General features: G+C 43.4%; 1 protein-coding gene across 2 annotated transcripts in view; it reads right to left on the bottom strand.

The window, feature by feature from the left end:
* The window catches only part of KIRREL3 (kirre like nephrin family adhesion molecule 3), an 863,226-nt gene that overhangs the window by 81,075 nt on the left and 765,862 nt on the right, over positions 1–16,289 (bottom strand). For both annotated transcript variants that reach the window (XM_044281769.1, XM_044281770.1), the window contains exons 9-10: positions 15,489–15,616; positions 12,864–12,990 (exon numbers count right to left, since the gene is read on the bottom strand). In XM_044281769.1, coding sequence (XP_044137704.1) covers positions 12,864–12,990; positions 15,489–15,616 — 255 coding nt within the window. The remainder of the gene's footprint in view (positions 1–12,863; positions 12,991–15,488; positions 15,617–16,289) is intronic.

Here is a 16,289-nt window from a genome sequence, read left to right as displayed (position 1 = left end):
TTGGGGACGTAAACTGTAGTCCCCAATGCATGGAGTGGCCTCATTCTTATGTTCTATTCATGAAAGCTAAGAACATCTAATATCCTAAGTCCCTCTAAATGGCTGCAGCTTATGGAATGAGAGCAATGAAAAAACGTTTGCCTAAGTATATATAACCTTTGATTTCCGCTATTTTCTCTTATATTTTTGGACTTTTTGTGGTATTTTATTACATCTTGCACAGACAATCGATGACATCTCGGTCCTATTTGTTGGGCTTCATTCAAAGTTCTAGCACGTTCTACGCTCATCTCTCACAGAGAGACTATGTAAGTGTGTGTTAGAGAGAATGGTATACTATATACCTCTTCATGACCCGGGGGATCACATGCCTGGCTTCAATTACTGAAATTTGTTGAATTTCATGAAAAGTTTCCTGGAGTCGGGGGCTGCAGCGGCTGTAGCTCTCCGTGCTGGGTCCACGGTAGGCCTCCTAACACACAGTATGCCTATGCATTTTTAACTACACAGCTGTTCCAGGCATCGGGCTGCCAGCCGTGAAAGCTCTGGTAACATATGGAGAAGTGCCGGATCTCAGAACCACAATGCCATGGATGACAGAACAGACTTCATCCACTTGACGTGGGGGAAGGGAGCTGTATCCACCGGCCCAACTAACCTGATCTACATTATATAGAACTGCTCACGGGGCCAGAGATCCGGAAAACTTTATACCAATCTTATTACATATCCAGGTGTTCAAAATGAAGCAGAAACTTCTTGGAGATTACACAATTTTGTGTAAGCCCTAAAGGTTCTGTTCTCACTTAACCCCTCATACACCTCACTGCTCAATGATTTCATTCCTTTTTCATACAACATCCTTCAGTGACACTAACGCAGTTCAATGTAACCACACAGATCACACAGAGATAATGTAGTTATCAGCAGGTAATGTAGTAGGTGTAACCTGCAGTCCTATGTAACACCACAGATAGCACAGTGATAATGCTCTGAGTACAGATAATGTAGTAGATGTTACCTGCAGTCCTATGTAACACCACAGATAACAGTGATAATACTCTGAGTACAGATAATGTAGTAGGTGTAACCAGCAGTCCTATGTAACACCACAGATAGCACAGTGATAACGCTCTGAGTACAGATAATGTAGTAAATGCCACCTGCAGTCCTATGTAACACCAGAGATAATACAGTGATGACTCTCTGTTTACAGATAACAAAGCAGATGTCACCTGCAGTCATATCTCATAGATTGTAAGCTCTTGCAAGCAAGGCCCTGACTCCTAGTGTTTCAGTTGTATATTAGCCATTTACTTTTGTCTTGTACATGAACCCTATGAATGTGTAAAGCGCTGCAGAATATGGTGGCGCTATATAAATAAATATTATTATTATTCTTTATTATATGTAACACTACAGATAACACCATGATAACTCTCTGAGTACAGATAATGTAGTAGATGTTACCTGCAGTCCTATGTAACACCACAGATAACACCTGTGATACCTCTCTGAGTACAGATAATGTAGTAGATGTTACCTGCAGTCCTATGTAACACCACAGATAACACCTGTGATACCTCTCTGAGTACAGATAATGTAGTAGATGTTACCTGCAGTCCTATGTAACACCACAGATAATACAGTGATAACTCTCTGAGTACAGATAATGTAGTAGATGTTACCTGCAGTCCTACGTAACACCACAGATAACACCATGATAACTCTCTGAGTACAGATAATGTAGTAAATGCTACCTGCAGTCCTATGTAACACTACAGATAATACAGTTATAACTCTCTGTTTACAGATAATGTAGTAGATGTCACCTGCAGTCCTATGTAACACCACAGATAACACAGTGATAACTCTCTGAGTACAGATAATGTAGTAGATGTTACCTGCAGTCCTATGTAACATCACAGATAACACAGTGATAACTCTCTGAGTACAGATAATGTAGTACATGTCACCTGCAGTCCTATGTAACACCACAGATAACACAGTGATAACTATCTGAGTACAGATAATGTAGTAGATGTCACCTGCAGTCCGTTGTAACACCACAAATAACACAGTGATAACTCTTTGAGTACAGATAATGTAGTAGATGTTACCTGCAGTCCTATGTAACATCACAGATAGCACAGTGATAATGCTCTGAGTACAGATAATGTAGTAAATGCTACCTGCAGTCCTATGTAACACCACAGATAATACAGTGATAACTCTGAGTACAGATGTCACCTGCAGTCCGTTGTAACACCACAAATAACACAGTGATAACGCTCTGAGTACAGATAATGTCACCTGCAGTCTTAAAAAAGTAGTTCCTCCGCACTCGTCCATAAAAAAAAATACTTTATTTCATCTAGTTAAAAACATGTACACAAGACAGTAGTCACAAGCCTACGCGTTTCCGTTGAAGCATATCATCCTTAGCATAAAATATTACGCTTTCAACAAGCTAAAATAGCAGGTGGGGTACGTTTTAACCCTATACAATACATGTTTAACCTATGAATAGAACATATAAAACCGTAGGAACAATCCTCAATAGAAATACAATGTATCAGTATGGAGATTTAATCCCGTAAGGCCCTATTACACGGGCAGATAGAGCAGAACGCTTCCCTCCCGTCAATCGTCTGCTCGCTAGAGGAGGAGACCAGCGCTATCACATGCAGCGATCTCTTCTTCAGCATGCGGATGAGCGATCACCAATGCGTTGCTCGTCCCTGTACTGTCTCATTGTTTGCCGGCAGCAGAGCGCCTACTACACGACACGACCGGCAAAACAGGATTTTATAACACGTTAAAAGATCCAGATTCCCTGATGAATGAGTGTTTGCTTGCTCATTGGGTAATTGGCGGTCATCTTAACAATAATCTGCCCATCTAATAGGGCCTTTAAAGTGGCAACAATCAAGATTAAAGGGGTTATCCTGGAAAAGATAATGACGACTTATCCTCAGGATAGTCATTATCACCTCAGCGGGGTCCAATTCCCAGCACCTCCGCAGATCAGCTGTTATAGGGAGCCGCTGCGCTCACTGAATCTTTGGTGATCGATGCAGGCTTCCGACGGCTTTCCAAAGACAGCGCCATACATCGTTTAGTGGCAGTGCTTGGTATTGCAGCTCAGCACTATTGACTTGAATGGGGCTGAGCTGCAACTAGGCCTTATGACCAATGTACAGTGAATTTAGATGCAGAATTTAATTTCTAGTCACATATTAATTCATAGTGACGCGTTTCAGCACTCCGACGTGCTTTCATCAGACATAGTGCTGCAACGCGTCACTATAAATTAATATGTGCATCTAAAATCAAGTGCGAGTGCCGGTCCTTCCTTTACAGCTGTATCATTGGGATGCCTGCCCGCTGACACGTGCTCCGCCGAACTACTGAGCAGTGACGGCCATTTCATTCTACACAATGTACAGTGATGTCACCGGCCTCTTCTAACAGCTGAACGTCAGGGGTCCTGTGTAGGGATGAGCAAATCGACTTTTAGGATGAAACATCCAAAGTGGATTTGCATAAAACTTTCATCTAATTCTGTACGGAGCTCGCGAGACTTTGCGCAATGACTTCATAAATTAATTTGTACTGTAAAAAAAGTGGTAACTTTGGCTCATCTAAATACTGTATGAAGCTCCTGAAGTTTTATGCGAATCGACTTCGGATGTTTCATCCTAAAAGTCGATTTGCTCATCCCTAGTCGTTGGTGTCAGGCCCCTGCAGATCTGATAATAAATTACCTATCCTAAGGATAAGGGCTCATTCTGTTTTTTGCGTTCCGTATACGGAACCATTCATTTTCAAAAAACCATTCAGCTTAAAAAAAAAACAGAAGGTATTCCGTATGCCTTCCGTTTCCGTATTTCCATTTTTCCATTCCGTTCATAGATAGAACATGTCCTATTATTGTCTGCATAACGGACAAGAATAGTACTGTTCTATTAGGGGCCAGATGTTCCGTTCCACGAAAAACGGAATGCACACGGATGTCATCCTTATTTTTTGCAGATCCGACTTTTGCGGACCGCAAACTACAGAAAAAGCCATACGGTCGTGTGCATGAGCCCTAAGTCATAAATATCTTTTCCTGGATAACCCCTTTAAGGATCTACAAGGTTTCATGATTGCGGTCCCAATGTTTTGATGCTGCTGAGACGCTTCTGATACTTGGGTTCTGAATATGTTCACCACACATTGTAGTCTACAATTAGGGTCCATTCATACGACTGTATGTGTTTTGCGGATCCGCAAAACACGGACACCAGCAATGTGCGTTCCGCATTTTGCAGACCGCACATCGCCGACACTCTCATAAAAAATGCCTTTTCTTGTCCGCAATTGCGGACAAGAATAGGACATGTTCTATTTTTTTGCGGAACGGAAGTGCGGAACCGGAAGTGAAGATTCGCAAATGCGGATGCGGACAGCACATTCCGGCCCCATTTTAAATGAATGGTTCCGCACCTGTTCTGCAAAATTGCGGAACGGATGCGGACCCATTTTGCGGACGTGTGAATAGACCCTTAATGCAATTAATGCAATCCACTACGTGTGTTATACTACTATTAAGAAAAAAACTACCTGTACTGTATGAATCAGTCTGTGTTGATTTGCAAATATTTTACAGTATACATAGAACCCAAGTATCAGAAGTGTCTCAGCAGCATCAAAACATTTTATTAGGTACCATAAAAGCAGTGTGAACACTCTACAGGTGATATGGATAGAGAAAGTAACTGAGCACATAGAGGGAGGTGACTGGGACCATAAGATACATAAAGGGGTTATTAAGGCCTCATTTTTTTCCTTTTCCCTGTGTCCCCTGCCAGGCCCTGCACTGAGATCGGGAGAGTAGTCACGTGCCTGCGCCCTCTGTTGAGACTGTATTTCCTCTGGCCTCCTATGATCCTCTCTGTAAGAATTCCCTGCCGAACAATTGTGATGTCAGACCCATGTTATCTTGGAATGGGCTCCCAAACCTCAAGCAGGGTAGTAGTCCACTGCTTGTAATATCAGAGATGTGCGAGAGGCAGTGATGGCCAGTTTGCATTGTTCGCCCGCGAACATATGCGGGCTGCCATCTTTTTTTACAAGTCCGGTGAGGCACAGGTAAGCCCTCACCTGTGCCTGTGCCGCAAGCCGGTCTGAAAACAAATGCGGTCACCGTGAGCAGGCAGTTCCGAGAACAGCCCGATGAAGGACCCCGGTGGCTGTTCTTGGAACTGCCTGCTCCCACTGACCGCACTTGTTTTCAGACCGGCTCATTAGCATTCAGGAGGCAAGGGAGGTGAGAACAGTACTGCACTGGCTGTACTCACCTTCCCTGGTCTTACTGTGCGCTGTCAGGTCACAGTACAGCACAGCGGAAGAAGACCAGGGAGGGTAAGTGAATCTGACAAGTGGCAGCGCCATCTGCAGCTGGAGTGGTAAGTTTATTTATTTTTAATTGTCTGATCTGAGGTCTGATTGGATGCTGGGGGGGTCTGATAGGGTCTCATATGAGGCTAATGGAGGATGGGGAGGGTCTGATCTGAGGCTAATTGAGGGTGGGGAAGGTCTGATCTGAGGCTGGGAGGTGTGATGAGGTCTGATCTGATGCTGGGAGGGGTTTGATCTGAGGCTAAGGGGTCTGATGAGGGTTGATATGAGGCTAGGGAGGGTCTGATGGGGGTGTGATCTGAGGCTGGGAGGTCTGATGGGGGTGTGATCTGAAGCTGGGAGGTCTGATGGGGGTGTGATCTGAGGCTGGGGTGTGTGATATAAAGCTGGGGAGGGTCTGATCTGAGGCTGGTGGGTCTGATGCTGGTGGGTCTGATTTGAGGCTGGGGTATCTGATTTGAGGCTGGGGTATCTGATGGAGGCTGATCTGAGAGGCCTGGTGGAAGTCTGATCTGAGGCTGATGTAGGCTGGGAGTCTGATAGGAGGCTGATGGAGGTGTGTGTGTGTGTATGTGTGTGTGTGGGGTTAAGATCTGAGACTGAGAAAGGGACAAACAAAGGCAGAGACAATTGTGAAGGAAGAGTCAGGGACAGTGGCAGAGTCAAAGCTGGGTGAACCCCTCTCTGGACCCATCCTGGGTTTAGCTTGGCTGCCATTAATGCCAAATAAATAACTAAATAAATAACATTCTGAACTTGAAAATTAGACTGCTATGCTTGGTCAAAATGGCACCTGTACTATATGTACTATATATGCAGCGTCCCACTCAGGACACGTGGGAACTGCAAAATTACTGTAAAACAACATTATCCTACTGCATGTCATTTTGTATTGCATCCCTGTTCATAGGCTGCTCTGGTGTAATTTATACGTCCCACCACTAGATGGGGACAGCACTTAGGTCAGGCCTAGTATAGGGAGTGTAGGAAGAGAGATGGAGAGAGAAAGAGTAGTCAGTTGGCAGTAGAAGTGAGAGAGTAGCAGAGGCAATGGTTACTCTGAGGCTACACACCACACATTAGTGGGTGAAGCTAAAGGCAGAAATGAGGTAGAGCCAAGGTATGAGGCGCAGGAGAGCGTTTTCCTCCTGAGACCTTCTTAGATCCCAGAACCTACAACCAGAGGATAGCGTTTTCGTCCCTGGAGAAATTTACCAAGCTAAGGGTACTTTCACACTTGCGGCAGGACGGATCCAACAGGCTGTTCGCCCAGCGTATCAGTCCTTCCGCTGTTTCGCCGTGCCGCTGGACTGCCGCTCTGTCCCCATTGACTATAATGGGGACGGGGCGGCACTCCGGCGCAGTACGGCAGTTCGCGGTCGGACATGCAGGACTTTTAGTCCGGCGGCCTTTCGCCGTGCACTGCCATACACCGTTGCCCCCGTCCCCATTATAGTCAATGGGGACGGAGCGGCAGTCCTCAACACTTGTTGTCTTCCTCAACACTGTGCTGCCAGCCCAGGGAGGCTTTCTGCTAACCGTGAGTAAACCAATGAACTGTGTTGTTACTTGGCCCCTCATCGGCCCACCGTGCACCTCACGTTTAGCCCCTGCGGTTCTGGCTGGCTGCATATATAATGCAGGCGCAATTTTGTGCTGCAAAAATGAAGCGCAATTTCTGTAACTTACCCCTAAGTTAATTATATGTTTGACCAAATATAGCAGTAACATTTTTAAGTTGAGAATTTTGTATGCCCCGCGAACAATGTTACAAATATCAAAATGGCCCTCGGCAGCAAACGGTTCCCCACCCCTGATCTATGCCCACAACCTGGAAGTTCAGGTTGTAAACCATGGAGCGCAGTGGGGGCATGGGGACTGAAGTTGACAGGTGCACTATAAGGCTTGGTCTACACGACGACATTTGAGATGGATTTTTCTGCGACTGTCGTGTCGCAGTCGCAGCATGTCGCATGTTGCAGTGCGACACCATAGACTGCCATTATAAAAATTGTCGCGCGACATTAGTGCAACAAAATGTTGCGCCCTATCTGTCGCGCAACAAATGTCGTCGTGTAGACCTAGCCTTACACAAATGACGTTTTCTAATATCCTGCACAACCCCTCTAATCATAGAACCTTGTGGATCCATCGTCTGGATTGCCACCCTAAGGGATTACATTTCTGTACTGATACATTTCTATTGAGGATTGTTCATGTGGTATCTGTAGTTTCAAACATTCATTTTATAGGGTTAACAAGTACCTTCCGTAGATTGGTGTTAATTTATTGCAGCACGAACTCTTAACATTCACCTGCTATCTTAGCCATGACTAAGGATGATATGCTTCACTGAAACGCGTAGGTTGTGTCGACCGTCTTGCGTGCATGTTTTTAACAAGATTAATTAAAGTATCTTTTTTTATGAACGGGTGCGGAGAACTACTTTTTTTTTTTTTATAAATCTGTTTGCACCATTTTTTGCTGTGACTGAAGTGACCTGCTCTTTCCCAGCAAACATAGTGATAATGAACAGTCCAATGTTGGACTGGGGTACCTAGGGCCCACCAGTAAAATGTATTTTGGGGGCCCAACATACGGATACATCCAAATATAATAAATAATTGAACAAGTTTTTTTTTATATGAACATAGGCTGGTTGAGGGGCTGTACGTTGAATATATGTATGTAGTGCAGTAAGTCCACTGTGTTATGTGCCACTTGTGCAGGGGGTGGAAGATTAGGGGCCCACCTAGCTCAGGGGCCCACCGGGGATTCCCCTGTACCCCTGTGGGCCAGTCCGAGCCTGCGTCCATCTGATCTGCACTCACTGACAGGAGCGTCCGGCTGCGGCTGATCACCAGAGTGAGCAGTTGTGTTTTGTAATTTCTCCCCGGTGACAGCGCTCTCCTTCTATGTCGCCTGATTCCCCCCCTCCCTCGCCTGCGTTGTTTCCTTACTGCTGGTTTTGTTTTCTGCTAGCTATTTAATTGTAATTAAACTCCTGCTGTCGATAAGGGAGCGTGAGCGGAAGGAAAACAATATCACTTTGCAAGGCACGGCGAGATAAAACCAAATGGTGCATTCCTCATCCCTGCTCAATGTGATGCCACCGGCGGATCTCCTCGCCGCTCCCGCGTGCTCCTTATTGCATTATCGCAGTATGTGTGTTATTTAGGGACAGGAGACCAACTGTGATCAAGAAAATTAGGAGATGTGGGCAGCCAGGCTGACATTTCCAATCTGACTTTAATCATTGTGGGGGCTTGGGGGGGTCCTAAAGCCTAAGGTCAAAGCGTGCGTCTTTCATTTTGCACTTGAGTTGAATCCTTAAAGGGGTATGATCCTGGCGAAGGCAGTTGTATGTGGCGGCATGTGTATTGTAGCCCCGATTTAATACAGTGTTTCATTTGCAACGGTGCAACGGAATAGCTTAATTTATGTCTGTAGGAAATTTGGGGGTCATTTATTAAGACCGCCATTTTAAACACCGTTCTTAATAACCCCTGTGCTAGCGGTGGATCCCTCAAAGTTATGTAGAGGTGCCGGCCTCTACATAACTTTGGTGCATCCACTGCCGGTCTAAATATAAGACAGCTTCCTTGCTGGCTTAAATTTAGACCATTTTCTATGCCTAAAAGGCCTCATGCACACAACCGTTGTTTTATTCCGTGTCCGTTGCGCCGTTTTTCATGATTTTCGGCGGTCCCATTGATTTTCAATTGGTCCGTTGAAAACTCGGCTAATGCACCGTTTGCCATCCGCGTCCGTGATCCGTGGCTCTATAACCTGTCCTATTATTTTCGTGGAAAACGGTTTGCGGCCCCATTCAAGTCAATGGGACCGCTAAAAAACGCAGAAGCACACAAGATTGTTATCCGCGTTTGCGTCCGTTTTTCTCCTAGCATTTGCATGGCAACCCTGTCTTAGACTTTTTTTTTACATTCCTTTATGTCTGGTGTTCCTCCAAAAATAAAGGAAGACACACGGAAACAAAAACGGATCACGTAACAACAGAACCCCATTTTGCGGAACGGAACACAACAACAGTCGTGTGCATGAGGCCTTACAGGCATAGAAAATTATAACTGAGACGGTCCTGCTGTTCCTTCCTCGCCCATACCACACCCCATTTTTTAAACCTGGCGTGAGCAGGGAAAAGTCACAGTTTGCGACAGATATATGCCAGAAAACTGGCATGTATCATTTAGTAAATGACCCCCTTTGTCTTTATATTCTACAAAGCACAGATCTCATAGGACCCCCGCTGCTCCCATTATACATGTGTAAAACACTTCCATAATGAAAAGCGTAACGCCCCAGATTTCTGAGGAATTTAGATTTTTTTTTTATTAGGTAGATGAAAAGTTTTAATTAAAAAAACTGTAATAAAAAAGTCAACCACTTTATTCAACTTCTGTGTTTGAAAAAGTGGATCGTGTGCTTCCTAAATATGGAGCTCATTCTGAACAAATACATAGATTGATAAATCTTCTGCTTCCCTTCACAAAGCATATTATAAAACTATCCGTCAGCAGCCACCACTAGAGGGAGCTCAGTGCATAGGCATGTATACAGTTGCCTTTGATTTTAATAGAAGCTGTAAATAATCTCTTTACACTGAACAACTGATGGAAAATGCAGTAAATCTATGTCGGGAACAGCAGAAGCCGTTCAGTGCCAGGCCTCATAGCAGTCATCTGGTCTGCCTCTATAGTGCAGTAGGTACAAAGTATCAGTATTGACAACCTGCAGAGAGACGTTTCAGATACGACAAGGAGGTAAAGTGTTGCGACAGTTCAGCTAATACGGCCAATAAGCAGCTGGATAACAAGCTCTGGGGACAAAGTGAGCATTTGTAACCAGTTTAAAATAACCAGCTATTGATTGCTCCTTTACACTTACTATATCTTATTGATGCTCCGTCCATTGAGCAGCCTCCTAACGAGCCAGTCAGTAGCTGGAAATTGGTCATTATGTATGCCCCTCCCTACTGTGAGCCCTACTAGCCAATCATTAGCGCAGAACAGGGTCACATGACACTCCTCCGCTGTTCTAAAGAGTCTGAAGGGCAGGGCTTATTACTCCTGGTTCTCTTGACTGCCACATGAGATTCCATTTACCTTGAGCATCACAGAGAGAATACGCCCTGATGGTGCCTTAAAGGGCTTACCTTACAAACAATATTCTAAATTTTCAAACCAGCCCCTGCATCTAAGTACTTTTGTAATTGCATGTAATTAAAAATTTTGTACAGCCACCGAGTTATTCACTGAAATCTATCTGTATAGCGCCACCTGCTGTTTGATACTTTTCTAAATTCTTTGTCCTGCTCACTGAGATGGAAGCACATGCTCAGTTCCATAATTCAACTACCACCAGCTGCAGTAGAAAGAACACACCCCTTGAGAAAGGGCACGTCCCCTAAGATGCCAGCTGGAAATAAATACAGTAGAGCAACTAGAGCAATAAATGTGAAGATATCTGGATCCATGTGAGGTACAGGGCTGGTTCTAAATGTGTTAGAAAGAGATGATTGTGTACTGTAATGTGTCTATTTTCACTTTTTTACAATACTCATGGGATAACCCATTTAATCGCAGCTATTTACAATTTCTTTAGGATGTGACACAAACAGGACCCAGTATGAAGAGGAAATAAAAGGCTCCTGGCTTCTCCCGGACCACATCTGGGTATATGGTTACTAATATTATGGATGCCACTCGTTCCTTCACCGTCTCTCCGTGTGCGGTGAGCGTTGCACAGGATAAACCTCTGTAACAGTGGCGGCAGAATAGACTCATATACAACTGGCGCCAGGGAAATTGTTATTCCAGCTTTTTAATGTGAACATAAACAGGAATCTAATATTAAAAAGCTAAATCTGCCGTCCTGCTTCACAGCAAGAGATAAAGATATAAAACAGATCTATGCCACGCTCGGAGCGCAGACAAGGACCGCTGCTTGTTCGCCACTTTCCAGGACATTAAGACACAAGGTTCTCGTATAGTAGGATCACAATATGGTGTTAGTGAACATCCCTTATAAATAGAAGTCCCTGAGTCGCCTCCTGACAAACTAATGAGAAGTTTATTCATCAGTATCATTATATCTGCTTCAAGGAAAGCTGTGTGACAACCAATATGGCTGCCAAGACAGCGTCTACTGTAGCTGACACCCAGCTTGCTCACACCCCTGGGCGGAAGGGGTGAATTTATCAAGCTGGGAGACAAGTGGGATCTGTAATTGTGGTCAATTTTTCTTGAGCGTATCTGGGAAAGCTGGATGACAATACTTTTGGCCGTGCTAAGACTCATGAAGGGCAACTCTTTTAGCTACGCAAAGATATACAAAAGGGTGGACTGGGAACTTAAAATGGCCCTCGGGAAAAACAAAAGTGGCCCCATTTTGTAGTTCTGTCCAAATTTACAGAAGGAAAGGCCAACACAAGTAGGCGGTCCATATTGTGGCACATTAGACCACCCCAGAAGAGCCAAATACTAAAGTGCATCACATTATACCGCCCCAGCAACAGAACATACCTCCCTAAAAACTTCCCCTTTGTAGAGGCCAGCACCGCGGCTGCCATGTTCTGTCCTCCTACTCCAGTTGCCTCACAAATGGCAATATAGTTAAATTCAGGAGTCAAGAGGGGAGCGTCTATGGCCAGTCCACCCCTGAATATACAACACTATCAAGACAAGGGTCATATAATTGTACAAATAGGCAGTTTACTATATATTCAGGAGTGTGGACGAGCTGGGTGACAACACCATCCACCAGTATTGTCTGCCGTCCAACTTTTCTAGCCACAAGCAAACATATTTAATTTAAACAGGGTTTCCATGATTAAAGGAGTCATCCCATGAAAAATATTCTTTTTTATTCTTTTTTTAATTGCATGTAATTAAAAATTTTGCATAGCCACTGAGTTTTTCAATAAAATGTATCTTTAAAGTGCCACCTGCTGTTTGTTTTTTTCTTATTTCTTTGTCCTGCTCACTGAGATGGCCGCACATGCTCAGTTTCATCCTTCAGCTGCCTCCTGAGCAGGGATAGGCAGAGAATGGACACGCCCCCTTAGCTGCAGTAGAAAAGACACTCCCCTTGATCTGCCAGGTTGACATAAATCTAGCAGAGCAATGAATATGGAGATCTCTGGATCCACGTGAGGTACAGGGCTGGTTCTAGCTTTTATAGAAATTAATTATCATGTACTTTATGATCTATAATTCAAAATTTTTATGTTAGTTATTGGATAACCCCTTTAAGAAAACACAACTGCTTTCATCCAGAGATTATGTCATACCTGTCCATAGGTTGTGTATAGTATTGCAGCGTTTTCCTATTCATGTTGATAGAGCTGACACAAGACAGTTTTTGGAAGAAACAGTTTGCAGTAATTTTCCACCTCCAGATGTTACCACCAGGAGGTGGCACCATGGCTGGCTCCTTACCATTTACTGTCAAGGTGATTTCCCTCTCGCCAGCACCCACTCGTGGTACGACTGCTCGGCAAACATATTTCCCAGCATCCTCTTGGCGCACGTTTTTTAGTGTCAGGTAGTTGTCATTACTGAGGACCTGAGGGAAACATACAAGGTTATAAAAATAATTACAGAAAATGGCACATTCATTAAATGATGACTGTTGTAGTTTCATGGTTTGCTTCTCAGGTCTGTACATGTCATCACGTACAGATTTTGTTATTAAAGCAACATAATCTTTGGAAAGTTCTATATTTTAAAGCTAATTCTTATTTATTTGCAGTAAATGCTTGTGAAAACATCAATACAGTGCAGTATTTATTCTGGCCACTAGATGTCAGGACAGCAAAACATATTCCAGACAAGTAAAATCTCATTTTACAGCCTGTTGCAAAGAGTGCTATCAAAGACTGTCAGGAATGGGCTAATACCACATACCAGAAATTGCCAGATTATCAGACTTTCCATAGATGCAGGTAACTTAAGATCAGTGGTATCTGGCTGGATTATGAGATATTATTGAATAGCCTTGACAAATTCTACATGAAAGTGCTATTTCCCTGTTTTTTTCCAGTGTCTCATTGATCTAGTGAAATCTGGCAACCTTGTGCCTCAGCAAGACAAGAAGTTTGTTGGCCACAGTAATAGCGGTACCTGCGGTTGTAGGGGACAGGCTTGACATTCTTTTTCTGTATTTGCAATTTTAGAAAATGAATTATTTGCACTTGTCATCTCTTACATGAAGGTTGTTGAACATATTGAAATGGGAAAAAAAATTGGAAATAAAATTCTGCTTTCATACGATCGTGCACGGACTATAAAGCCGCTGACCTCAGGAAAGCGCTAAGTAATATTTTTTTGCCATTTAACTTTAGAAATAAATGTCAAAGCTTCAGCCGTGATTCTGCTCTGGCTGAAAAGTTCAGGCTGTGAAGAATCATGATCCTGAGAATGGAAAACTGTGTGAACTGGGAAGGTATTAAACATTGGGGCGGGCAGCCACGCACTGCCCCCACTGATGACGGAAAGTTACAATTCCTGTTTGTTACGTGGAGTCACAAGACCTTCTATTATTGCACTATGCAAGGGAATCCATGTTGTCTGCTGTACAATACAAATGTAGGGGCTCCTTTATTAATTGTCTTTGTACTGCTGAAAAAAAAGCATCAGAGCATGACCACCTATTCTGGATCACAGGGTGGTCGTAACCAAGGAAACTAGCAATGTATAATGTGATGGAAAAATGAATCTAGCCAGCAAAGGAAGCAATATGGACAATCACAATATATTAGTAAGGACCTTGTATTAACTTTCTCTACATGATAAATGCCATTTTGCGGAAGTGAGACAGCCCCTTTAAACCTTACATCGGGCGATCGGGAATATTTACTGTAAACCCCCCAAAAAAGATTCAGATTTGTCCAAACAGAAAGAATTCAGATCTGCCACCCCTACTGACAATATTTGGTAAATTTGTCACTTTAACCCCTTAGTGACCAGCCTGTTTTGGGCTTTAGTGACCAAGATTTTCTTTTTTCATCGTCATTTTTTAAATAATTTTTCAGGACAAAAAAAAGTTTGGGCAAGTTGTTGTTTTTAAAAGCACCATTTTGAGCTGCACATAACTTACTGTTGACAAGCTTATTTTTTTAATGGAAAAAAGGTATATTTATTAACTTGTAGTTTTTTTAAATAAAACAAACTTTTTTTAAAAACATTTGTCAAGTGGATTTTAACAGGTGATCATTTGATTGCTTCTATAATATTATATTGTCAGCTCTATACTGACAGTGCCCAGCAGGCTGCGCCATAGAGGCTGAGCCTGAAACGTATATACTATTAGGGCCTAGGCTACTATGCTAATACATTTGCACCTTGCAGTCTCATTCGTGTTGTGCTGATGGGAGACAAAAGGAGCCCCTTCCCTCTAAACCACAGCATCTAAGGGGTTAACTGGCCCTGATCTGCAATTCTGCCTATCCGGGCTGATAAAGCAGGAGCAGACACCTGACTAGGCCGCTGTAAAAAGGCAGTGGCTTAGCCTAAGGCCCCTTAATGACGGCCAATACACCTTGGCAGCAAAAAAAAACTGTCAAAGAGTCTTAATACATTATTCTCCTAGACCACTTGTGAGATGCCACTCTTGATTAATTCTCCCCTTGTCTTTAATTTCTCATTTTCAATATTTCGGGTTGCTGTCATTAAACGTAGAGACAGAAAAACAACAGGATCACATTTACAGCGAGAGAAAATCTCTAGTAATGGGCCCTGCGTTTCTCTCAGTTAGTGAGGATAGGTTTTCAGCCCCTGTATGTAAGCAAGAAGGATATTGTGGTGTCATGCCGCAGTGACCTTGCCCCTTTTCGTAACCTCTGCCCATTGTGGCGAGTGCACCTGAGACATTTCTGCGCAACATCTTCTTGAGGAAGAATGTGTGACTTTTGTAGACCAGAAAAGCATACAGTCTTTGCGAATGACCCCCAAATAGTTTTATTTACATGGAGACTTCAGCTACCACTGGGTGACACAACTCATGTCATGTGAATGGCTAAGGTTTGGGGCTACGTTTCGCATCGTAGGATGTATTGTACTTACCACACCAGAACCACGTTTCATCCAGACAATGGTAAGAGAGGGGTTACCAATCCACGCACAATGGAAGGTGGCTTCTGATCCGAGGTCCACAACAATGGATTCCGGTTCTGTGGCCATCCGAGGTCCAACTGTAAATGGAAGAAGAGTAACTTTACCCTGGGCAAGAAAATACTGAGATCACATGTGTCAGATCACATATATCAGAAAGTCGTGAGTAGGAATTGTATTGCAGCGTAGCTGGCCATGGCCGATGCTACAGTACATCGGTAAAATGCTACACATCTGCGCACATGATGGTGGGCTCTGCCCCTGCACTATGGACATTGTAGTTCAGCTCTTAAATGAGTGCCTCATTCACACGACCATGTCCATTTTGCAGTTTGCAAACTACAAATCGGCAAAATACGGAAGCAGTCAGGGTTACCGTTTGTAAAGATAGGCAACCTTTTTCCTGTGTCCATGAAAAAAAAAAAATAGACGTGTCTGTGATTTTTTGGAGGCTGGTGGTACCTCACTAGATTACTTTGGTGGTAATTATCATCATTTTACAGCTCACAGTAAATGCTGGTAAAGAGTTCTTATTGGTATATTGAGCTATACACATGTATGACTTATAACCTTTATCATTCTTTATAGTTTTCTAATTTGTCCGTAAAACATGTTAGCTGTCCGTGATTTTGGGATTAATTTTCCAGAAAAAAGAAAGTTGGCAACCCTTGACTTCAATGGGTTTGTGGTCCTCATTTTACAGACATATTCTATATTTTTGCAGTGCCGAAAGCACACAGGTGAGATATGTTA

This window comes from Bufo gargarizans, chromosome 2, assembly GCF_014858855.1.
Source record: "Bufo gargarizans isolate SCDJY-AF-19 chromosome 2, ASM1485885v1, whole genome shotgun sequence".
Lineage (NCBI taxonomy): Eukaryota > Metazoa > Chordata > Amphibia > Anura > Bufonidae > Bufo > Bufo gargarizans.
The sequence above is the reverse complement of the archived record's forward strand: the minus strand, read 5'-3'. Positions and strand labels throughout refer to the sequence as shown.